General features: G+C 45.1%; 5 protein-coding genes across 5 annotated transcripts; 2 read left to right on the top strand and 3 right to left on the bottom strand.

Moving 5' to 3' along the window:
- On the bottom strand, window positions 1-2683 carry GGS25DRAFT_247408 (uncharacterized protein). Its single transcript, XM_049257171.1, has 5 exons — window positions 2281-2683; window positions 2047-2190; window positions 1643-1985; window positions 618-1575; window positions 1-537 (listed from the first exon to the last, which is right to left on the bottom strand). Exons 1-5 carry the CDS (start codon window positions 2398-2400, stop codon window positions 492-494), a joined length of 1611 nt encoding a protein of 536 aa, XP_049118102.1. The 5' UTR covers window positions 2401-2683; the 3' UTR covers window positions 1-491.
- Window positions 2684-3206: 523 nt separating this feature from the next.
- Window positions 3207-5778, bottom strand: GGS25DRAFT_487604 (uncharacterized protein). Its single transcript, XM_049260727.1, has 3 exons — window positions 3744-5778; window positions 3560-3687; window positions 3207-3476 (listed from the first exon to the last, which is right to left on the bottom strand). Exon 1 carries the CDS (start codon window positions 5589-5591, stop codon window positions 3933-3935), a length of 1659 nt encoding a protein of 552 aa, XP_049118101.1. The 5' UTR covers window positions 5592-5778; the 3' UTR covers window positions 3207-3476; window positions 3560-3687; window positions 3744-3932.
- A 371-nt stretch (window positions 5779-6149) lies between these two features.
- Window positions 6150-8682, top strand: GGS25DRAFT_487600 (uncharacterized protein). The gene is made up of 6 exons (XM_049260726.1): window positions 6150-6462; window positions 6539-6834; window positions 7007-7405; window positions 7457-7924; window positions 7973-8129; window positions 8187-8682. The coding sequence occupies exons 2-6, from the start codon at window positions 6823-6825 to the stop codon at window positions 8459-8461; spliced, it is 1311 nt and encodes a 436-aa protein (XP_049118100.1). The 5' UTR covers window positions 6150-6462; window positions 6539-6822; the 3' UTR covers window positions 8462-8682.
- Window positions 8683-14959: 6277 nt separating this feature from the next.
- GGS25DRAFT_487593 (uncharacterized protein) lies at window positions 14960-16454 on the top strand. The gene is made up of 3 exons (XM_049260725.1): window positions 14960-15132; window positions 15271-15600; window positions 15702-16454. Exons 2-3 carry the CDS (start codon window positions 15498-15500, stop codon window positions 16097-16099), a joined length of 501 nt encoding a protein of 166 aa, XP_049118099.1. The 5' UTR covers window positions 14960-15132; window positions 15271-15497; the 3' UTR covers window positions 16100-16454.
- A 5483-nt stretch (window positions 16455-21937) lies between these two features.
- On the bottom strand, window positions 21938-24222 carry GGS25DRAFT_247251 (DUF1752-domain-containing protein). Its single transcript, XM_049257170.1, has 2 exons — window positions 23931-24222; window positions 21938-23864 (listed from the first exon to the last, which is right to left on the bottom strand). The coding sequence occupies exons 1-2, from the start codon at window positions 24028-24030 to the stop codon at window positions 22225-22227; spliced, it is 1740 nt and encodes a 579-aa protein (XP_049118098.1). The 5' UTR covers window positions 24031-24222; the 3' UTR covers window positions 21938-22224.
- Window positions 24223-24580: the final 358 nt, after the last annotated feature.

Below are 24580 nucleotides of genomic sequence, written 5' to 3'. Positions count from 1 at the left end.
TTAACAAAATCAGGTAGATAAGCACCCAACTAGAAGACGCATGATCAATAATAGCAACTATGTAGTGCCCGTCGGCTACCTAGGTAGGTAAAAGAGGTAGATACTACCTAGCTCAGCAATGATACCAGTCCCTCCGAGGCATATTCCTCGACTCAATTGGGACAGGTAAAAAAAAAAAAAAAAAAAGACCCCCTCTACAATGAAAAAAATCATTACTTCATCGTTTGGGACCACTTCAGAAGTATTCCTAATACAGATTTTTGGTGTCCGCCCCCGAGCTTCACGTGTTCGTTGTCTCTGACGGGGCAAAGAACATAATGTTTTTTTGTTCTTAAAATTGTGTGTAAAACTCACTGCCACTCAGCCAACCCCCCCTGAAATAACAGATGGACATTCTTCCTCCACACCTGTTCTTAATTGTAACATAGAAGAGGTCAAGACAAGGTCCGCATGGGACGTCGTTTCTCCCTCTAGATTTTTGACCTATAAACCTAGTTTAGATGTTCGGGTAGATCGATACCTTCTGTCCATTTAGTTCTGCATTGGAACAACGCGGTTAGTCTTTGAAAATGGATAATAATAAAATTATGTATATGCGTGCGACGAATAAGACTTACGTTGCCTCCAGCTGATCTTTCGTTAGGTGTAGATTTCCCCACTTGTCGGTACTCCAGAATGGGCACATATCTCCCCTAGTGCAGGGAATTCGGGGACAATGATGGGATAGGTAGCAGTCATAGTCGACGCAATACGGCCCTGCGGGACACAAACTAGTTCTGGCTTTATAGCGGTGAATAGCAAGCTCCGGCGCAGTTAATTCAGCATCATGGGTTTTATCGCACCCAACACCCCATTTGCACCGGCCCTTTAGATAAAAGTCGTTACAAAACACCGATGGCTTGATAGACTGGAACTTGGCCTGGTAAGACGTCTGGGCAGGCGTTCTAGGTGGATGTTGCGTAGGCGGGTCAATACGATAACCATCCGCGTTGTAATATAGAATCTTTGGCTGCTTCTTAGGTTTGGGGGCCTTGACCGTGACATTTTGGAGATCATTCACTCCACCAGCTGTCGCATAACTAATCGAAGTACCGCCATTTCCGGAGCTAATAACACTTGCCGCACGTGGCGGTTGATTGGCCTGCTGTTCGGGTGTAGAACTGGGCTGGATTGGCGACGATGGAGTCCCAGATGCCGAAGTTGGGGTAGACGAATGCCGCTGTTCTTGCGAAGCAGGCGGCATGGTAGCAGACTTTTGGAGAGGCTGCACAGGCCGAGCAATGGGTCCCGGCGTTGAACTTGGTTGAATAGGAGAAGGCTTAGGAGGCATCATGGAAAACCCGTGCTTCGTCTCGTTGTTCAAAGGCTCCGAACGGAATACATTGTCGAAACGCATGATAGGAAAGCCAAGGGACCTAAATGAAGGCTCTGCAGGTGTAGTCTCCAAAAGTACGAGTCTGCGATCAGAAAACCCCGTATAATCGCGGAGGTCATGTAGATAACCATTATCGTGACAGCACCCGGCAAGGAATATCCTCTTGCACTGGATGTTTCTGTAGTAATGATTAAGCATGCCTAAACGGGTATAAGTATAGTTACTAGAGTGGAAGAGGAGGGCACCATTCAATTCCCGGGCACGTACGTCTAATCTTGGAGTCGGCATTCTCTTTGCCCTTTCCGACATTAATGAAGTCGAAGTCTGCACGACTATTGGTGAAACGCTCTGCAAACAGTCGCATATCATCGTCATAATCAATGACTCGGGACAGGCGCAATGACTTAGACAGATCATTGAGATTAGCATAGACTCGGACAATTATGGGAATATCCTCCTGTCCAACGCCAGTGTCTCTGAGATTCTCCCGGACAGCCTGCTTGAGCTTCATAGCGGCTCTTTCCGCGCCCCCATTAGGGTCACGTAGGAATTCATCGGCAAATTTAGCTCCATCGCCATCAATAAGTACGACAACGAATGAATCCCTATTCTGTTACAAAAACATTAGCTGGCAAGTTACCTATCATGAAAGTGAGAATAGCGAAACGCACAATTTGATGCTCAAGTCTCTCCACCTTATTCTCGAGAGTCAGAGCCTGGGATTGATAAATCGCCCGGGATCTTTTTTGATCATCTAAGTCAAGCTCCAATGCAGTAATCTTCGTAGTGGCGACTTCATATTTCTCTAGAATACTCTATTTGAATTGTATTAGCAAGCTGACCAAGAGAGTACGAAGTAGAATGCGTTTATAAACGGAGAATGATAGGGTGGCGAAGAGGCCTACATGAATGAAGGACTGCCTCTCTCTATCAACCTGGAAATATTGATTAAGTCGGCTTGATGCCTCCGTGGAAAAAGGCATGCTCATGGAATCCTGCCCATTAGAAAGAATAGGTGAGGCCATGTGTCCTAGGGGTGGCAATTCGATGCCCCCGGGTACGTAAAACCTAGCTTTTAATTCTAGATGAATTAAATTTTCATCAAAATTGATGATAATTAACAGTTGCGAAGCTTGGATAGGCGTGGGTGGGTAGTGACGGAGTAGAGTAGATGCGGCCTCAGGTTTGGTCGCCTAGAAAATTTAATCGGAGTAATGGTCGGAGCCCCGTAGATACCATGTAGGTAAGTATCTGTATTCTGTTATATGAATATGAATCCGATTTCGAAAGCGAATCGGAATCTAAAATTGAATGATGGTGTTGTAAAAGAGAACGAGATAGAAGAAAGTGAGATAGGGTAGGTAAGTAGGTATGCAGGTATGCACCTAGGTATGTAAGATATAGCTATATGTAGCCTTCTTCTTATCACACGTACAGCCCAACTGAGCCTTGTTGGTGAACAAACTGAATATGAATCCTACCAAATTAAATGAATGAGAACACGACAAACGCGTACCCAATTTTGCTGTCAGAAAAATATTGAAGTCGGTTGAGTTTCCGAGCCCAAATGGCGTCGATGATTAAGTTTAGGTTAAGCTGGTTAGGTTGTTAGTCCTGTGGAGATTTGTGGAGGTAAGCACGTGATGTTTCATCCATCTATGCTGTAGGTAGCCCACCTACCTACCTAGGTACATACAATACAGTACACTAGACCTACCAACACCTGAACGTAACACCATGAAAGTAGGCAAGGAGGGCCGGGGGAGGGGGGGTGGCGGCATTCGTTCTACGTTGTCGGGGATGCTAGTCTGTACGACTTCAACAAAGCAATCGAATTACATATATTATATACTATATCACATACATGGATGTACAGGGCCTACTACAGGCATACATATAATACCAGTACGATACTCCCCCACATGGCTACAATACTAGGTATTGTCAATCATAGTACAATGCACTTGTATAATGCTTTCTCCCCCTTTCTTCCAACTTAGGGCTTGCCCTAGGTACATTTGATTTCTTTTTTCTTTTGCTTTTTGCTTTGCTTCAGCTTCATACCCTAGGCAGGTCCAGATTGCTTCAAAGCCTGCTATATGTATGTACCCAACATTAGATACAGCTATGTATACATACATACGTAAATATACCTAACCTAGTATTAACCTGTATCTATCTTAGGTATACATGTACATAATAAGTAATGCTGCTTAGGTAGTGAGACATTCAGATGTCTTCTAACCGCCCATGCTGTTCCGCCTCTCGGACCTGAGCGGCACGATTCTAGCCCAGGACTCTCCAAATACAAGGCAAGCAATTGATACATATCACATTGTTATCACATTACTGACCAAGGCAACCTTAGAAGAGTACCTAGTTTTATGTATTCATCAGTGAATGTTTTTATTTTCAGCTGTTCCATTGGTCCTGTACATCATTAATAAAGCCCATCTCTCCCACAGCGGCACGAAAGCAGATTGATTCTTCCATGTTCTACGAATACATATATGCAGGCCATATGCCTAGGTACCTACCTACAAAACCCATCCATCGTCTAGGTTTCATCTCTCCAAGATTTCTCATCTGAGCTCCCACAGACTACCATCTTTCTCCATTCGATTTGTTTCCAGCTGGTTTCCGAAATAGAAAGAATAGCAAAGTATAACCCGTTTGGAATTATGGGGTCTTTAATGGGCTTGCAGATGCAGCGACACAGTTTAGGCCCGTTGCTCATGCTTAAGAAGGCCGAACTCTGTCTATCCAGCTGACTTCCGACTCTCCAATTCACAAGGGCCCCTGAAGGACATGGGCGCAGGTCTTTGAATAGGTCAAGGAACTGAAAATGCTGTCTCCTTTCGAGGCTTGCGCGATTCGAGTATGTCACTCGTGCATACAACTCGAAGACAACATCCTGCTGGCTGTCAAAGCAACGCGCTGCTTGGTTAATCATTACTCCTGTTCGAAAGCAAGTTCGCAACACGATATCTGATGACAATCCGGGGACGACAGAACGGTCACGAACCTTTCCGGGAAAAGGGGGCCGGAGAAATGATTTCAAAGGTAGTGTCGTCTCACCATGAAAGTCTTGCTCAACAGGTTTTCCCTTGCAAGAATCACTGTCTGATATAATCGGATGTGCTAGGCCCGTAGGCATAGCCGTCGATTGATCTTTTTTCATCGTGCTTGTGATGGAATATACAATATTCCAATCGACATCTTCGTCAAGGAGATAGTCTTGGTCGTCTTCAAATTTATTAGTCATGCACATCATTCGCGAATCCTTCGGTGATTTTGAGGAAGATGATGGTGACGAGCATTGCAGAGTCGGATCGTATTCTGCAGCCGATCTCGAGCCATGGTCCCAAGCTTGAATGACGCTAGACGGTGGCATGTGCGTTTCTTGGAAGTCGGCCATACCTGTGTCTAGAAGGTTTACCATATCCTCTTCATTTAGACCACCATCTAAAGGGTAGTCCTCACCGTGGATGGTGCCGATTCCAGTCTGGGGACTATCTGGCATAAGTGGTTCTCCTTCTGAGCCGTGGTTACTGTTCATCTCGCTCTGGGATCTCGTGTCGTTTAACAGGCTAGCACTTGTTAAGGTACTAGACTGGTTGTGAGAGTGATTCGACTGATGTTCATGTTTGTATAGCTTATAAGTGGGATGCCAAGTTAATTGTTCTATAGTAGAAGCTTGTTCTAGTGATTCTTTAGGTCTAATAGCCTGCCGGTGTGTTATATCGTTATAGCTAGAACTATATGGATACTCCCTTGTCATGGGGGAGGTAATTCGGTTGCTTATGGGGCTAGATTTTGTAACCCTGAGGGTCAGGAACGGACTAGATGCTAGTGTTGTAGATGATGATAATTGGCGTTTAGATCGATCGGCATTATTGGCTACCTCATTTTCCATTCGATTACGTTTTAAGCCCTGCACACGGGTAGGCGAGCTCGAAGCCTCTAGAGGCACAATAGCCGTGTTCATATTAGTTGAATGACGACTGGCCTGTTCAAGCAATGCAAGCTCGTAGCTATCAACTATTGGAAACCTGCTTCGAGCCTGAGATGGTGGCGTGATGGGAAGTTTAGGGCTGTCCTGGGAGTGGTTCGTGGTGTGAGGGTCTCTATGAGAGACGAGGGGGGATCTTTGATCGACAATATCTACGGCCTCTTGTGACTGCGAGCTTGCTTGTCTGGCTATTTGAGTAGTCATAGCTGTAAACTAATAAATATCCTGGAGATCTCCTCAAGATTGATAATGGGACGTACTGTGGTTAGGTTTCTATTGCATACCTACTACCTACCTAGGGTAGGTAGCTAGTAGATAGTGGAGAGAGATTCAATGTTACCTACATCATCGATGTACATATTATATAATATACATACACGTATGTAATTGGTAAAAGGTGTAGATGGGAGATTAAGCTTGAATTTAACAAAATCAAACTCAACCAAATATAATACATACCTACCTACCTACCTACCTAACCTAGGTAGGTCGTACCTACTACTATGTGTGAAACTAGGGGTTTCAACTTAACTGCTGCCTAAGTATCTCAACAATATTCAAGTACCTAGGGTATGTAGGCAAGTACGTTGAAGTTGAAGGTGATTCATGGATAGAAGGCACATTCTCGTTGCGTAGTGTTTCCTGCCATAAAAACAATATTACCTATGTAATGCATTTGACAGTTTGACTCCTTACTAGGTACCTAACCTAGGTGGTTACTGCCATGAAGTGCCAATTAATTTATTCAGGCCCACTTAAGACCCCACCCCCACCTCAACCTTCAAATGATGTCCCGCATGTCCCGCATTGATCAAAGTAGCTTGCCGAACGTTGAACCTCACCAGCTTCAATACCTCGTAGGCTACATACCTAACGTATGGCATACCTACATGTGCCTGACAGTTGATACCTACCTGACATAATACCTCCATTTACACCTACCTACTACTGGTGGTTCGATTCACTTCCGTCGGAGTTCTCCCCCGAGCTGTTTCATCGATCTGCCTCCAATCTCCAACCTCCAATCACTGTCGAGGAATGCAAGATCATCTAAGCTTAGGTAGCCCTGATTCAAGTCTGACTCCCAAGTGCTTTTGTGTTGAAAGTGTTGAACATTGAAGGCTTTGAAGTCGGACTGACAGCCTACCTAGTACTTTAGGTACCCAGGACCTGCTGACTGCAGGCCACATTCATCTATCTATAGGAACCCACGCGATTTTATTCGTCTGCGACTTATTCTGCCTTACCGGATCTTCGCATTACATCTGCTCGTTTGAATAGCCTGGTGGTCGCCTTGAGGTTGTGGTATTCTTACATATCACTGATATCTACCGGAGTTAATTCCGTATCTCGACATATCTACACAATCTTTTCATGAGGACCGAATCTATACACGCCCATCTATCCTGACGTCAGAGCTCTACTTCCCGCCAATATGTTCTCTCAGGTAAGTCTTGCGCATGTGCCTTATTCGTGCATTGGTAGCTCCATTATCATGCGCTTTTTCAGAGCCGATATCTACAATCTACAACCACCACCCAAGTTTTTCACTCGTTGCTCTACTACAAGATGAAACGGTCACTTGTCCGTACTTGTGGGCTTTTCTAACTCTGAAATAGAAGAAACCATTCTCTGCTGTTACGGTGACAGTAGAACGTCTCACTAGCGAACAATATGAAGAAGACGACCTCAGCGGCATCCCTGACCTAGTCGAGGTCATCAAACTACAAGATTCTGGCCCTGCAGAAGCTGCTCGTGCCTTGAGAAAGAAGCTGAAGTATGGTAGCGTTCATAGGCAAATTAGAGCACTTGTACTTCTCGACGGCTTGATTCAGAACGCAGGGCCACGTTTCCAGCGAACCTTCATTGACGAACCCCTACTTGAGCGCTTGCGAGTATGCGGTACTTCGGACCTGTCAGATCCAGATGTTAAGAAAAAGTGTTCCGAGCTATTCAGGGGCTGGGCTGCCGAATATAAGAGTACCCCTGGCCTCGAAAGGATCGCCATGCTGTATAAGGTAAGACTCTTCGGCGAATCAGAAACCGACCCATGAGGGTAACAGTGATAGGAACTCCCACGACGCAAACAAGTTGTCACTCAAGCAAAGTCCAAGGTGCTCCGTGAAACGGAACAGGACCCTTTTCGCGATTCGGAGGACGAAGCCGAACCACCGCAGTCTCCCCAATCTCAGGCTTCGTCCTCACGACCGCCTGTGGCCTACCCTCAACCCAGCCAAACTGTTCAGTCTTTCAGTCATACCAAATCAACGTCCGGGTCAGGCTCGTTCTTCTCTAGCTCCTCCAAGGATAAGAAGAAGAAAGAAAAGGACAAGAACAAGAGAAAACAGAAGCCCTTCAATCTGGAAGCTGAAAAGGATACCATGAAGGTCGCAATCGCCGAGTCTTCGCTTGCAGCCACAAATTTGACGAATGCTCTCCAAAGTATTAACCGGGAACGAGAACGAATCTCAGAGAACGCCGCAGCTGTGGAGCGATTCGAAGCTTGTAAGAAACTGAGGAGGAAAATCTTACGTTATGTATGGCTTCGAGACATGCTATTGATGACGACTTACTGACCTCGGTAGATTCACCATGTCGAAGATGAGCAATGGCTTGGTGGCCTTCTCCATGCCAACGACGAGCTTGTCGTGGCCCTCATGACATACGAGCAACTGGATCGTTCTATTGACGCGGACAGTGACTCGGAGGATGAGTTAGCAGAACAAGCACACCTCTACAGAAGTAAGCAATTATGCTGCGTTGGATCAAAATTTTCCCAATACTTATCATCGTGACTAGTGGCAACCGAGAAGCATAGTCAATCAATGTCACCGGCAAACCCATCAAGCCCAGTGTCAGAAATGGCTCATCTCAGTATCAACCCAAGCCCTCCTCCCAGGCCTATGCCGCCCCCACGACCTTCGGCAGCGTCAAAACCGGCATTGATCTTACATCCAGCTCCAGAGCCAGATTCGGAAGAGGATGATTTGGTGGACGAAGATGAAAATGACCCCTTTGCTGATAGGAATGCAGTTTCGACACCGAAGGTGGAAAGAGATGAGCCTGGATTTTAGGTCTCTGGAGTTTCAAGAAAGGAGAGCTATGTCCGAGTCATCTGTTACTATAGTTTCAGCATTTTCCTTTTCTCATGTAATGATGGAGATACCTTTTTCCCCAGTTGAAGAGCCAATTCTCCATTATACCCAGAAGCAGTGGCTCTTACATTCGAAATTCTAAGCATTCATGTAGCGAGCTCAATTTCTAAATCAATTATTCACTTATAAAATTCTTCAAACGTTTCTTTGGGTTCACATTGCCAATGGCAACCATTTTTTCGTCCCTAGATGTTCAATCTTGTGTTCATATCACTGCTAAACCCCTTCTCTAATTCTAGCTTCGATGTGGGTATAATACCTACTTACCACCATAACCCCAAAGAACATTGCAAGGCCCAAAGTTCTTGGTAGGTATATTATATGGAATGACAGAGAGGAGGCTGGCCCACGACTAGATTGGCAGCACCCTTCTACGTTTTAGTCGTATTTGGTGTTATATCGTGCAGTTAATGCAGTCAGATTGTATCAATACCACGGGATACATTGGTTTATTTAGATGTATCTCGGACCATGTTGCTCTTCGTCGTGTATCCAGCTGATCCGGCGGGTGATATGGCGGGGCGAGTAGTTCTTCCCTCAACGCGAAGCGTCGTAGCTTTGATTGCCTTTGGATGCCTCCCTTTCTGGATATGTTCAAGATGGACGAAGGCGATCCTACCTAATTAACTACCTAGGGAGGTAGGTGCCTATCATCTAGTTACTTGCTTGATACGCATCGAAGTCCTTGTAATATTCCTTGTAATTTATCCTATATACGAAAGTTCACAGCAGGTTCAACATGAATTATGTAACAGGCTAAATCCTCATTGTACCGTTTTTCTTCCTCTCCCCTTTTTTTTTGCCTAACCCCTTTCCCTTCCGCGTGTAAGTGGCAGGCTCAGCAGTCGTTGTGTATCTATATCAACTGCTATACACCTCCTTCATATGCAAAGAAGCTAGATCAGGCCTACTCAATAATTCATGCACGTATGTGGTCGCCCATCAGTTTTCTTCCTTATGCTCAAAGTCATGGTTAAGATGAACCCAGCGCTCAGTGTACTATTCTCTTCTTTACCTACACACAGTATTCGAGAGATCTCGCGCGGCAGCGCGAATTCGATTATAACCACGTTCTTTCTATTCAAATAAATAGTTACGTAGGTCTTTCATTCGGTCCCTCAGATGTTGTGGTCTTGATTTCTAAGATCAAATACCTATAAGGTATACCTAGTAAGTCGTTCGTTCTCGTTACGGCTATTACATAACACATCATCAGACTATTCATATTCTTCAAGTCATAGGCCTAGGACCAAGTTTTGGGGGTTAGTCTTTTGTTCTTGAAGCCAAAATAGGGGTTCATCAAATACGGATATATAATGTTGGGGATAGGGGGTCTTGGTCTTACAAGACGCGCAGCTAATACAGGTACCTACAATTACATAACCTACCCTATTCGGTATATAGGTACTCAAATAACATTATATATAAGCCAATTCAGGGGATAAACCAGGTTAGGTAACTACAAGATATGTCATGGCAAGCAGGGTACCGTACGACATATCGGATTTACCACGGAGACATGGACTCTCCTATTTTCTAGTGCCTTGCTCAATTCCATCGATCCAGTTACTGCCTAGGTAAGTAGATATCCATATGGATATAAATATATGTACCTCAAATACCTACCTACCTAGCGATCATCCCCCTTGGGCTCCTGACATCTCGTATTCTAGGCAAAACTCTAAATATTCTCTAGTGTCTCCTGCCCACCCACCCCTTTCCCCTTCCCCACCGTTCACATGGGAAACTTTCTGCTGCAAGAGCTATTCCAACGAACCTAGATTCGACTAAGACGCTACATTCCGAGAATCTGGGTAGAAGCCCAGCCATCTGTGCGTGTACCGAGCCGGCGCGAAGCTTCGGGCAGGCCTAGACCCCCAAGGCCCTCGCTTGAGAGGGTGGAAGCGGCTCCGGGGGGGGGGGCACCTTCAGAGTTAGAACCATCTCTGCTCTGGTTCCGAGGGACGTGAACCCATTCGATGAGACTAAAGGTTATGTAGATGGCACTATATCAATGTAGGTAATGTACCACCTGTCTTACATAAGTATCCGATAGGTAGAATCGTAGCCAACCACATGTAGCTAGCTCCATCTCGGCAGCTTGGGGAGCGAATCATGGAGCTAGCCAGAAAAGCGGTTTTAAGCTTTCGTATATAAGTCTGGGGGTGGCTGGTGACGCTTGTGCGAGGGCCTGATGTCGTCAGCCTTCCCCAGCTCACTATTCAGGTGTGTGCTTGCCTGACGACTTCGCCGTTCCTGCGATACTTAACCATGACATATATCTATCACCACTGTCGCAAGGAACCTGGGACGGAGATGGGGGTAGTATCGGGTGATATTTCACTTGGTCATTCATATAAGTCCAGTAGCATCATCATGGGCACTCTACCTTAACCAGCATGTCTACTTCCTGTCCCTACCACCTAGATAGCTGCCCTAGATAAGTCGCCGGTTATACAAATCGTTAGGGTGACGATGAAGTCCGGCACGCGACTCTTCGCCAATTCGGGGCAAGATCCAAAAAGAGGAAAATAAGGCCTTCGGAGTCGCACCCACATGCCAAATCGTAGCTCGGGGCGGGGGAACGGACGGTCGACCCAGCGCACAGGAGAACAACTAATACTTCCCTCGCCATGTATGTATCTTACCTAACCTGCTAACTTACTTAACCCTAACCTAGGTACCTTCGCTTACTAGGTACATACCTAGGTACGCAAACAAGGAAAAGGAAAAGGGGAGTGTGTGTGTGTGTGTGTGTGGGTGGGTGGTTAGGACGTCGGGATCGCGTAATGCACCTACGTAGTCAGCTGACGGCGCGTAGGACACCACAGTGAGGCCTCGCCAACAAGCCTCGAAGCTAAAACCGGTACATGGCAGAAGAAAACTCGTGGGAAAGATCCAGAGAGGGAGGGTCCAAAAGGGTCCTCCGCCCACGCCTTGGGAAAAGTCATCCCAGAAGCTTGGGTCAGGTTGGGTGTCTTGTTCTCTGTGCGGTTCCGCCCTAACGATACGCGGCGTTGAACTCAAAAAAAAAAAGGAGGAAGAAAGATGTGATGCGGGAAGCGGAAATACTTGTGGAGTTTGTTCGTGTTTTTTGTTTTTTTTTTCCATTCTACTTGAGAAATAATAAAAATAGGGGATCGATAAATTAAGAATATATTAGCGATAAAATAAAGAACCATAAAAAATATAGTTACAAGAAGGAAAAAGAATAATTACATATCGAATTGTTTACATGTATCCAAAAAAAAAACGCTTTGAACATTACATTGTCTATCACCCCCGAGTTTCGTGCCGTGCCCATGGGGTTTTGGTGTCTACGTTGGCACAAAACTGGATCTTGCAGAGTTTACGAGACACGCGATAATGATATATATTCGATGTCAACACTGCATTGCCGTGTTACTTCAAGTTTGTATGCACTCTACCTAGGTATGTGTGTATTGTGGGACTTGGATTGCTACCTACCGAGACATGTAAGTAGGTAGGTACACTATGTATCTATGGATAATAGATATACGGTTCTTCCCAATTAATCATCCGTGATAATAACATCGCCATTGGCGCGTATGTAGTACTCGGCGATCCGGATGCACGATGACCAAATGTCAGCTCCCCCTTTTTTTCCAGTCATCCATCCATCCATCCATCCATCCTCCGCCTCCTGCCCCAAGCGATTGCCAACCTGTCACCGCACGGGGCACATAGGTACACACACAAAGGGGTCCTAGGGATATGTATGTAGTTATTATCTATCAGTTTTATCTACATACCTTTGTCGCTGGCGCTGGCGCTGGGTCAGACCGACGTTACATGATGCTCACCGGCTCGCCTCCGCGAACACCACACACCCCCGTCCTGGATGTCAGATCCCGGCGCCCGGAAGCACCTCTCGCCGGCGCCGCACTGATGCGCCGCACGTGCAGCGCAGCGCAGCAGGTAAGGTAAGGTACCGCCAAACCCCGTGCGTACCTATGTAACAGTGCAATTATACTACGATGCATACCAAGCTCGCCTAGACTCCTGCTTTACCTAGCACTTAACTTGCTCACGTTTACGTACCTACGCACGTAGGGTAGGATAATAAGCTTATGTCCTAGGCATGTGGATTTAACAAGGCCGCGGCTCTTCTTTCTAGGGGTCCATCGTGGTGGGTGGGAATCACAGGGACGACTAACTACTATCTTTTCCTGTTTTAATCGCCTCGCCCATTGATAAAATAGCTCCGGCCGCTAAAGGGGGCGGGCAGTAGGGTTGGGTTAGGTAGGTAGGTAGGTAATTACATATCTAGAGAGGCAGCAAGTAGAGGAGATATTCTCCTAGCCAGCCCAGCTAGGTATGTAACTAAGCTACATACCATCCATACCTTAAGCTAACAAGCAACCGGTCCCTGCGAGTAGGGTATGTATGTATTGTACATAAGGAAGGGTAAGGGTACATAACTCAGTTGCCGTATAGCGAATAGAGAGATCTAGTTAACAGTAACCTAGCAAGTAAAATGGAGACGCTTTCCATAGATCGTGGAGGGGAAGCCGCTGAGGGTCCTTGGATCTTCAAGTGGCTGTTTTTTTTTTTTTTTTTTTTTTTTCTCTTTTCCTTTTCTTTTCCGATATATCCACGATGACGATGTCAGGCGTCCGTGAAATTATCTAGCACGCTCCACTTCTTTTTTGACAAGGTCTGGCGGTGTGTACAATGATATGCATACAATACCTAGGTAAGGTACATAATGGCAAATGGCTACGGTTAGTTATTAGCTAGTTATTAACTACTACCTTACTACAGCCCTGGGAGCGATCCTAGCCTCGTTACATAGGCAGTGTAGGGACAGATAGACACACACAACGTTCCCGGCGCCTCGGCTCCACGTGGCCGGGGAAAACCGTGAAAAAAGGGCTATGGGGCCTGGCTGGCTGGGAACGGCCTTTTTAATCATCCGTCCAGGCCGGCTTGGGATAGGGCGGTTTCTTCGGCGTCCCTTCTGAACGACTCGTCTCAGGTCCGCCCCTCACCACCACTAACTAACTACCCTTTCTGCGTGTTGCAGCAGCAGCAGCAGCAGTAAAAAAAAAGGCCCCGGCACATCAGACTTTCCCCTGACAAATGGAATGATCCGCAGAGTTTCAGGGTGTGCGGGTGGTGCGTAGTACGGTAACTATGTCTACATAGTGTGTCTATCTACTTACCTGTGTCTAACTGCCTAGCTACCCAGTACCTATGTAAGTACAGACAGGTTCGTACATGTGATATGTACGTTGTATGTCCAGTAGAGAGGCAGAGATAGGTACGGATGGATTGCTTGATGTTGACAGGCTAATGGGCAGTGGAAGAAGCGGAGAGTGGCAGGGCAAAAGGTGGCAAACTTATTTGCTTTCCCCCCTTTTTTTTTGGTTGGTGATGGGACGCGTAACATAGGCAACGGGGTTGAAAAGTCAATAAGGGGGTTTTTCGTGTTCTGAATGGCTGCACAAAACTCAAGGAACGTAACATTCACTCTTCTTTTTTCAAAAGCCCGCCTCGTTTTTCTTTCTCTAGATCTTCATGAATGTCGCGTGATAATTAGAGATGGATCAGTTTCGTCATTCTTTTCGCCTCTTTCCACTAACCTCTCTCTTTATCGATACCTACGTATCGTCGTCCCATATGTATCTCTCGCATGGACGCGTTTCGGCCTTATTACGAACAAGAAGGGGGCTCTTTTACCATAGGGTTCCTGAATAACTAAAGTAATAGTTAACTACTTACTACTAAGTTACTAGTACATAGTATGGTAGACTGGTAGTTAGTGCCCACTTGGAAAAAGAAATGGATTAACTCTCGGTCTCTTTCTGGAGTTTCTGGAGTTTCCTTGGTGGAGCCGCGTAGGGAAATCATGTGCTAGAAGGGCCTGTTATGTAAGCACCAATTACCTAACAGCTCCACCTTGACATCAATTGAGTTGAACAGAACCTGGGAAGCGCTAGAAGCCTTCTAGAAGAGTGCGGGGCACACACTCTCCGCGATGGCGAATCACTTGGCGGCTAAATTTAATCAACTAAGTTATTAAAACCAACTAAAATGGATGGATATTTCCATGGGTGTTTTAAGTTTACCTAGCAGCCTAGCACACAGTAAACCCTGAGTACCTGTCAAAAACCCATACATAGTTACCTGGTTGTACATAAAACACTGCAAGCAGAGCCCTACAACCATAAGAACTAAAAAAGAGATCCATCCATAGCTGAGCAATCCTCAATTGAACCGAGTGGTGCCGAAACGGTTTTAAAGAGCATTTTTAAAGAAAAGGACCGATCGGTAAAACAGAAGAAAAATACCTAACTACTAGGTAATCTGGTACTACTAGTAGTACATATCTCCCCCTCATTGCCAACCTCGGAACCCAGCAAAACCGACTTTAATTACTGGGAAAAATATGTAGATGACGATGACGACGATGGGGGTTGAAAGAATTGTCATTCATGGTCACAATCAATTAACAAAAAAAAAACAAAAAACAAAAAAAAGAATTGATAAATAAAAGAAAAAGAATAATAATTGATATACATTTAATTCTTGGATATCGCGCCGTTATGCTCTGCAATACCTACTAGGTACCTACATCCACAGCATCTTCGTCTATGCATTTGAGGTACTATACCTGTACCTATACCTACACACATCTGATGCTGCCCTCCCCCCCCTTGTTAAATCATCACAAGAGCTATGGTTGACAACGCATTGGTGCATAGATTTGGTAGGCTGTCCCAAGTCAGCGGGCCATATGGCCCAAAATATTGTACATTACTATGTAGTAATATGTTAGTTGAGATATACCTGTTTAGGGATCTTGACCACCAGATGCAGATGTGTGTGTGTGTGTCTCTGTCTCTCTCTCTCTGTGTGTGCCTAACCTGCTATTAGCCCATCCATCCAATCTTCTCTTTCCTTACTCCATCCCCCACGAGGGACAACGATAATGACTTTCACGAACCCGTTCGAATCGGCGCCAATCCAGTTCCCCGGCGGATTCCCAGCTGCAGCTGCTATGACGCTATGGTGCCTAGGCACGTATGTAATGTGTATGTACAACGGTGGAAAATCATACATATATGTAATGTATCTACATGCTACTACAGTATCTATCTATTTTACCTACCTAACCTAGTACATATCCATCTAGACAATGGACGGATTGGGATTTATATTGGTCTGGCCAGCCTCTCACGGGATCAATATTCTCCGATCGAGGATGTCTATCAGCCCTCCTGCCTACATATACATATTACATATACACTACATGGTAGTATTGTATCTATATGTATGTATGTATGTACGTACGTACTAGCTCTATCTGCCCTATACTACATACAGGTAGTCGTATGTATGTATGTATGCCCATCACTAGGGCTTCCTCGGCTACCTAGACGCCGCAACTCAAATGACTGGCATATGCCGGACGGGCGGGAAGATTTGGTGCCTCCACCAAAACGGCAGAATGGCGCCAGTAGGCCTGTTTCCCATCGTACATACATACCTACCTACGGGACGGAGAGGGCATGCAAAAAAAGGTGTATCTAGCCCGAAGAGAAAAGAAAGAAACTAAGTTACAACATATAACGGTAAAGGTGGCTGAACGTTGGCTTTTTCTTAAGGAGGGAAAGGGGGGGAGGGGGAAGGGGGAAGGCCGTCTGATGGCCCGTGGAAGCTGGGCAGCTGATAACTAACTATAATACAGGATGATGGGATGGGTGAGTGAGGCTTGCGATAAACCACTTGTTGCTGGCGCCTAGCTATACCCTATTTTGAAACAAACCACATCGCGCAACAACTCATGAAGACGATAAAAAGAGGGGTATACACCTACCTACCTAAGAAAAAAAAATTAATAAAAGAATAAAATAAATAGGTAGGTAGGTAGGTAGGTAGGTAGGTATCTAGATCTCACGAGCCTGGCCCAAAGCTAAGGCAGACCTTGCCTACATAGGTACACTACATAAGTGTCATGATCTCAAGATAGTGCATCCGTTGCTGCATGCCCCTAGGTAGCGCCAGCCCCAAGACCTTCTTTTTTTTCTTTTTTTTTTCTTGTGAGCATCTGATTACCAGGCGCGCGGGGAGCCGCCGTTGCGTTTTTTATTATTATTTTTTTTTTTTAAAAAAATGTTTTATGCCTGCAGTTCAGAAAAGTCGGTGAGCGAACGGTTTTCTCGAACGCTGATTTGGCACGCGACGGCGAGCTTTTGGGTGTGGTAGGCCAACTCATCGTGCTTTGTGTGTTCGACCCAACCCACATTGCCTAGGGTATGTATGTATGTATGTATGTATGTATTTCGATAAAGCCCCGATAAGCCCTATCGTCAGTCAAAAAAAAAACCCCCTATGAAGGGGTGATTTGTTCATGTCATGCATGAGAGTGGGCTCTTTGTTTAATACTTATTTGTCTTTCTTTGGTTTTTTACATGGTGGTGGTGATGGTGGTTTTGTTCTTCTTGAAAATTCCCATGTTGTTCAAGACAACCTGGTTAATTTACATAACTATGTACTCTAAGACGCAACCGCACCGCCTACCCCTATTGTAGGTACATCTCACATATGTAATGTATGTACATTATATGTACATATGTAGGTCTAAGTAGGCACACATGAGGTATACCTGCCCTACACCTCACCTATTACCTGATTCCCTAACTTGATGTCTGCCCAGTTCGTATGTAGATGCCTTGGCATGTATGTATGTAGGTAGGTAACGATATACTTACATACATGTGCATAGGCATAGGAGGTGAGGTGTGATTCAAGGTTAATGGGGAGAGGAGACAACTCAATCTCAGCGGTGACTCGTGACACACAAGTTGGCCAATGATAAAATTGGGAAGTGTGGGATGAAGTAATTTAGAATATTTTATGTTTTTTAAATTTAGAGATTTTATTGCTCATTTATTGAATTTCTATATATTCACCACCCGCGAGGTATGTAAATATGTACTACATGGTGTTGATGCTGGGTAGGTAAGTGGGTATGTATTGTATGTCTCGTGCGATACAAAGCACCAGATAAATATATATAGACGAGTTGTAAGAGGTCAAGCTGTGGTGTTTCTCGCGTTTGCTAAGCTTCCATCGCTTATACCGCCCACGCGGGGTAAATCCTATAGGACATATAAGCCATGAGCTCTTTGTCACACACAGCACAGAGCAGAGTTACATACAGGTATGTATGTATGTACATAGGTAGCTTGAGCTTTACATGTATATATGTTCTTTTTCAGCCTTGAGAGGTTTTAATCATCTCTATGTATCTAAGGCTACATACCTATATATGTAGGTATAATATATCTACGGCCCCTCCGTTACCTGGTACCTGTCACCTGTAACTTGGAGGAAGGAATACTTAGCGTTGGCGGCGCGGATAACTCACCGCTTGACACCTACATATACTGCCTATCTATACTTATCTATACCGCTCGGATCGGTATACACTACATGTATGTAGTTTAACACCACCTATTTAGGTACCTATCCTCTCTTTTCCCACCGAGAAAGCCTGCCTGCCTGGCCCGCAATCCTGGCGGTCGAGTGAAACTCTGCAAAGGCCAAGTCGGCCAAAATCCCCTTTTTACTCAGATGGGAGACTTGGAATGTCGATCTCGGAAGGAAAAATAAATAATAATATTAACATGACGAGGGATTCGTTCTTTTTGCTGCTGCTGCTGCTGCTGCTGCTGTGCGTGAGCCGTCATCCGCAGGGCCACATAAAATTCCGTAACATCGCCTTAGCTTTGCTCTAAAAAGTATTCGTAGTTATATAAATGGGGTTGAAAAGAGAGGGGGAATGTGACTTTGCATAGTTAACTAACTATAACTACCTGGTAAAGAAAAAAAAAAGGGAAAATTTTTGATTATAAAGAAGAGGGGTCCAAGTAGATATGTAGCTGTGTAAGCAGAGCTAGGTATGTATTGTACTACTACTAGATATACTACCACTACCTACTGCTATGTTAGTGAAGCTATTACACAGGTGGTAACTGCCTAGAGGCTAGATGCGATGTCGAAATGTTGACCGCGCTTATAACGCTGTTGGATCTAATACCCATCCATCTACACGGGCAGACCCGCTAAAGGAGATCCCAAGGGTCCGAATCTAGTAATTCTTGGTTTTTATGTATTGTACGGAATCTAACTACGGATGTATGTAGCAATACTAGGTACCTACTCGCAGATGTAGTTATATGTAGTTATATGTAACTATGTCTTGGAGAGAAGAAAACCGAATACCCGGATTTATACTATTACTGCTATTGTTGTCATTATTACTATTACTATTATTGTCTTTTACCTTCTTACCATCTACGTTACGTTCTTCCCTCTTCTTTTTCGTCTTCTTCCAACGGCCCAGCTAGTAGTTAAGCAAAATAGTGGTACAGCCGGTAAGTAGGTACAATCCGTAGGCAGGGGAAGAAAAACCCTCGCTTGCGCATCCGAGAATGCTAGTACGATCCCAAGCAATCATCTGCAATCAATTGACATCTTCAATGCTATGTACATGATTATATGTAGTATCAATTGGATTCAATGTACCCTCGTACCTTCAAAACCCCCTCCCCATTGTTTCTAAGCTTCAACTTCAATGCTGTGTGTGCATGTAGGTTAGTTATGTGTATGCGCGCGAATCCCGAAACGACTCCATTTATTTCCTAGGTTACCTACCGCATTGTAGCTCATGGTCGTCGCTCTTGTGACTTGGCCCTTGTATGTATATTTAGCTGCCGACATATGTTACTTACGTCAAGCTGCCTATGGCAAAGACGTCTGAATGGAAAAGCCAAACAATGAAAACGGGTTATTCCCCAGACGACTCGTCGACGATCATTGGGGATTGGAGGAGGGGAGGGGGAGGGGAGGGGGGAGGAGGAGCAAGGAGTCAGAAGATCTTCAGGGAAAGGGGTCTAAGAGGCTGTTTGGGAGCATAAGTTTTGCTTATACTTATGGTCCGTGACACTTTAATATATAAGTATGTTAAAGTGCGTTTTAATTATGGGGTTATTCTCCACTAAAACCACGACCAATTAACGCATTTCTTAATGTCGATAAGTATTAATATGTTTATATTATTACTTATATTATTTATATATAAATATTAACTTATATGTATGTTATATATATAAATTTTCCAAGCGTTAATAAAAAATACGATAAGTTAAACTTAAATTTATTATACGATTATATACCTTTTAATATTTCATAAATATTACTTAAATAACTTCTTTAATATTATTTTAAATTAATTAATTAAAGCCTTATTTAAATCGCATTAATTAACTAATTAATAAACTTAGTTTACAGCGTTTTAATTAGCCCGGTGCGGGTGGTATTTAATAAAATTAACTGCCGCCGCTATATGTTAAGCTTATAATACCTATATAACCGCCTTTAAAGTAACCACACCGCTACATCGGATCTTAAATTTAAAACAAAAGGCTTTATTAAAGCCTTTTAAGGTTATTCGTATATTTTAAAGCCTTTATAACCCTTATAACCCTTTTATAAGTAAAGATATAAATAAAAATAAACACTTAAATAACTGCTTATGAAAAGTTAATAAGCATAAACTATTTTAAAAAAAATAATTAAATAAAAAAAAAAGTATTATGGTTCGATCCACAAGTAAAATTATAATAGGTTTCAGAAAAATTATACCTCACAAACACTTTACTTATCCTTTTGCTAAAAACCCACTAATTCCCCATAAGTCTTTTTTTACTTATGCTCCCAAACAGCCTCTAAGAGCCCTAGATGTCAAAGACCATAAGCATACATATATCTTACATAACACCATACGTCTTTTACTGTGGGTAAGATGCCAGAGTTGGTAGGTGTACCCAGGTTACAGGTTAGTGTTGAAAGAAAAAAAACCAAGAGCCCTGGATGGATGGATGGATGGATGGATGGAGAGTTCTCTCCCTGGAACGACAGCCGGCAGAAAAAGGGTTGTCGATCAAGGGTCCTGACTGCAGCTTGACTGACTGCCTTCTCATGTAATGTGCTGCAAGTGGTGTGGGTAAGGGCGCATCTCGCGAGTTTCTAATCGCCATAGCTACTACCTAAGATACTGTTGTTTTCCGAGTGTCTAGACCTGCATACCGACCGAGCTATACGTAACAATTATAATTCTGGCCCCCTTTTATTTTTGAATATCTACCTACCTCCACTAGTAGTAGCTATTACAACAACAACAATAATAATAGCAATAGTAGCGCAATAATGAAGAGAATAATGAAATTGCTTGCTTGCTTACTATATATATCATCCAGCGTGACCATCACCCAGGTCGTCGAACGACAACCCGTCGGCATACCCGAAACGGGATGACCTACCTCCCTGCTACACGTTACAGTAATTGGCGTCGTATGGGTATGGGTATGGATATGGGTATGGGTTGGTGGTGGTGGTGGGTGCATCCGTAGCCGCAACCGCAACGTCAAAAACCAGCTCTAAGTTCTATTTGTATACCTAGGCGTCTTAAGATGCTCACATATGAACAATCTGTCCGGTATACATGGGTTCCGAAGTCGTCTGGAAGACTTCCCCCTTCAGGAATCAAAACCAAAAAAAAAAAAGGGGACCACCAAGAATAAGTGGTGTATATGCCAGCGTTGCAACTTTTTATTTCTTTTCTCCGCCGGCTTGCGTTAACGAGAACACCAATGACGCTAAACTCCTTCATTTTCACATGCACTTCTGTGGAACTGAGTACCCCCAGCTTGCAGCAGCGCAGTGTCATTTTTGGCCCTCACCTCTTCCTGGCTCCAGCTTCTACGGTGTGCAAAGACCAAAGGCCAATAATCATGTATACCAGACTTGACTGGATACCTACCTAGACAATAGTAAACAGACATAGCAGTTATTATAGGATCACGATTCACGATTCACGATTCATCAAGTCTTATCAAGTGTTTTGATGTCATTTTATTCTTTTTATTTTGTAGACCTTCAAGATTTTACTATGTTTTTGTGGTCGTGGTGCATGCTTCTTTTTTTTTCTTTTTTGTTATCCTCCCTGATTTTGTTTGCTCTGGGTCGCTGTCCCGCGCACCTTTTTAACAAGCAAACCTTTTCCTTTTCGCCGTGACGGCCAAGGCTGTAAAGTATTGTAATACACTCTCCTTGATTTTCCCTTTTTGTAATTCATCCTCCCCCCTCTGGTCCCCGCTCCCAATTCTTTGCGAGGTCGCCCTCTGATTCTCCATTGAAATACACACTATGAGTAGCAGAAAGCAAATGCAGCCCTTTGCCAGGGCGGAAATCAAATGCGGACCGTGGTATCATTCCAGGTAGCAAACGCCGATTAAGTGCCAGATAAAACGTAAAAAGCTGAAGGTGACTGCCATTAACCCGACGACTGGGCCGTAAGCTGTAAATGATGCTCTGTAACGCCGTGGATCAGTGCGCCATCAACCCACTAGCTAACCATGCAGTGTGTGAATTATGGGCAGTCGATGCCTCTTGATTAAACAACATCATTAAACGCCGGCCTCATGCATGCAATCGGTACTGTGGAAAGCAACCTCCTCGCAATGCCCCAAAGAAAAATAACACCGAGTAAAAAAATGTACAGGGCAGTTTGATGATCTGCCATCGAGTGCTCGCCGGCATCTCGAATGATGGTATATTCTCATTCGTAAGTTCTGGAATTATATCGCGGATTACCAGCCCTGAGCATGATATCCACCAAAGTCTTCTCGGCTGAAGTACTGGTTCCAGCTGCTGGAGTTAGGCTCGTCCTTAGCCTTGGCCTTGCCCATGTAGGCCTTCTCGGGGTACTGCTTCAGATTGGCTACATCGAGAGATGTGTGGCGCCTCTTGAGGACCGCGTTGGCAGTCGATGTCTTCTGTTGTCGTTCCCACAATAATTGACGACGGAGCGACTCGGTCAATTCCGTAGCTAACATGTTCCTCCTGGTTGTCCTAGGAGACAACGCAGCTTGGTGGTGGTGGGTCTGCGGGTTCGTCATTATTGGCTGCGCGCTGGATCGAGGGATCTCTGTGATGGGCTTGAGCGGTGTAGGTCGCAGGCCCCTCCTCATCTCGAGCCCAGTATCGGAATCGTTCGGGGAGGAAACAATGTTCATGTTCGAGTGACTTTGGAGGTTTCGTGCACGCTGAGGGATCGCAGGGGTGGAATGAGAAGCATAGTTGCTGAGACCCTTGACTCGCTCCTCTTGCCCGGCAAACATGAGGCTGATCAACGACCTCTGCGAGGTAAGGTTTGCCTTTGACGGCACACGCTTGAATGTGACTGCGTCATCCACGCTCGACTTGCCGCTCTCCTCAATAGAATCTTCCCACTCAGAATCCTCGTCGTCGTCATCGATGGCACTCTCGTCCATATAGCTATCGGATTGGTCACTGGGTGTCTGAATAGTCCGTGTAGTCACCTGGTTGTTGAACGAAGTCTGCTTCTTTTGGGCACTGAGTAAAGAGCCGGGACGAGAAGAATGCATAGCACTCTTGAGGGAAGGGCTTTCATCATCCCCAGAAGAGCCAACGCCAACTTCGAACATGGGCCGCTTGGAAGGCGGCGGCATCGGTTGGCGGGTTTCCATGCTTTGGGGCGAGGACTCGTTGCTAGAAGAGTCGCCTAGCTTGAACTTGGGTGGCTGCTTCTTGGACTGTACTGGTTTCGGGGCGGGAGAAGATTGGGGATCGGGGATTGGGTCTTGTACGGTGATCTTAGGCTCATGCGAGACGCGGAAGGATGGGATGTGCGACGGAGAGAAGCCCCGGATAACTGTAGTGGCGGGAGCTTCTTGACTCTTTGATTGTGTCGAAGACTGGTATGATGCGGTTAATTCGCATGCGGCTTCGCTAACTGGTGTTTGGGGTGTTTGTTCTGCTTCTGGGTAAGAAGATTGTGTCTGATCAGCATCCGACGACTCAACCGAAGGAGAGCTCATATCCGGAAGTGGCGCTAGGTTAGGCTCCTTCTCTTGAATGATAGAGACCACCATCTTTTCCAGATGGTCCGAAGTGATGTGACGTTCACGACCTCTACTTCGACTACTGGCACAAGAGTCCTGTCGAACGATTCGGGGTCGAACAATCTCAACTGGGTCGGAAATGGTGGTGAAGTCAATAGCCTCCTCGTCGGCAACAGAGTCGACGCTGCCAGATAATTGAGGCACCTCGGGTAATCGTTGGTGCTCTGGGATGTCTTTCGGTAATGTGGTGGCGGCGGCAGATAAACCTTTGGCTTCGCAGCAAAAGGTTTCTCTATTCCATAATCGCCAGCTGAGGTTCTCTAATCTCCGACCTTGCTCTACTGAATCGGCACATCGTGAAAAGACTAAGACATTGGGTCAGTAGCAATTACAAAAGACAGAAAGAAAAATAAGCCCTGAAGGGTACCTACCAGTCCACATGCTGAAGAGATTTTGAGGATTATTTGTGTCGACCTTGTGGATGACATTTGGGTCCACGGTCAGGACTAGGCCTTCAGCTTTACAAGGCATGTCGTCAAAGTGGCTGCTCGGCTGCTCGAGCAGACTATGACAAAGAAGTTGAGAATATATGGTGATGAGGGTTTCGCGAATCCGATCGCGAATGTCGAATTGGACGGCAGCTCAGGTGGTAATAATTCTTAAAAGGGTTTCCAGAGGTAGTCCAGAGGATATTCGGCACCGAAAATGTACTGAATTGGCAAGAATGTTCTTTCGTGGTCGTCGAAGCGCAAGGGGGAGTCGAGGAGAAGGGATCGAATAAAGGTGTCGAAGTTTAGTAAATTGGTGATGTATATTGGTTTGCGTGCTTCTCGTAGAGGATACTAGCTGAGTGGGGAGTGGACTCGAGCTGTAGATTAATGCTAGTCGTGATCAATGCTACGACCGCCGAGGATATTAGCACTTTAAGAGTAAATTTAACTCTTTCGTCGGTTCACGATGGAGGTTCCTTAGAAGAAGGGGAGGGAGAGAGCGGGTAGGTGTGTACATATGTATTTGATAGGAGGGAGTCGAGTGGGTAGGTTAGGTGGAGGGCAGAAGGCGCGGTGTGCAAGTCTCGTTG

Source organism: Hypoxylon fragiforme (assembly GCF_022984875.1).
Source record: "Hypoxylon fragiforme strain CBS 206.31 chromosome Unknown GGS25scaffold_4, whole genome shotgun sequence".
Taxonomy (NCBI): Eukaryota; Fungi; Ascomycota; class Sordariomycetes; order Xylariales; family Hypoxylaceae; genus Hypoxylon; species Hypoxylon fragiforme.
The sequence above is the reverse complement of the archived record's forward strand: the minus strand, read 5'-3'. Positions and strand labels throughout refer to the sequence as shown.

Excerpts from the sequence above, each read along its gene's own strand:
- GGS25DRAFT_487593 (XM_049260725.1), top strand. The coding sequence starts at position 15,498 with ATGACTTTCACGAACCCGTTCGAATCGGCGCCAATCCAGTTCCCCGGC. Across the intron at positions 15,601-15,701 it reads CCTAGGCACGTATGTAATGT|ACAATGGACGGATTGGGATT; the intron begins GTATGTACAACG and ends ATATCCATCTAG.
- GGS25DRAFT_487600 (XM_049260726.1), top strand. Across the intron at positions 7,925-7,972 it reads GGAGGAAAATCTTACGTTAT|ATTCACCATGTCGAAGATGA; the intron begins GTATGGCTTCGA and ends TGACCTCGGTAG. Across the intron at positions 8,130-8,186 it reads ACAAGCACACCTCTACAGAA|TGGCAACCGAGAAGCATAGT; the intron begins GTAAGCAATTAT and ends CATCGTGACTAG.
- GGS25DRAFT_487604 (XM_049260727.1), bottom strand. The coding sequence starts at position 5,591 with ATGACTACTCAAATAGCCAGACAAGCAAGCTCGCAGTCACAAGAGGCC.
- GGS25DRAFT_247408 (XM_049257171.1), bottom strand. The coding sequence starts at position 2,400 with ATGGCCTCACCTATTCTTTCTAATGGGCAGGATTCCATGAGCATGCCT. Across the intron at positions 2,191-2,280 it reads AGAGGCAGTCCTTCATTCAT|AGTATTCTAGAGAAATATGA; the intron begins GTAGGCCTCTTC and ends CAATTCAAATAG. Across the intron at positions 1,576-1,642 it reads TGCCGACTCCAAGATTAGAC|GCATGCTTAATCATTACTAC; the intron begins GTACGTGCCCGG and ends ATACCCGTTTAG.
- GGS25DRAFT_247251 (XM_049257170.1), bottom strand. The coding sequence starts at position 24,030 with ATGCCTTGTAAAGCTGAAGGCCTAGTCCTGACCGTGGACCCAAATGTC. Across the intron at positions 23,865-23,930 it reads TCTCTTCAGCATGTGGACTG|TCTTTTCACGATGTGCCGAT; the intron begins GTAGGTACCCTT and ends CCAATGTCTTAG.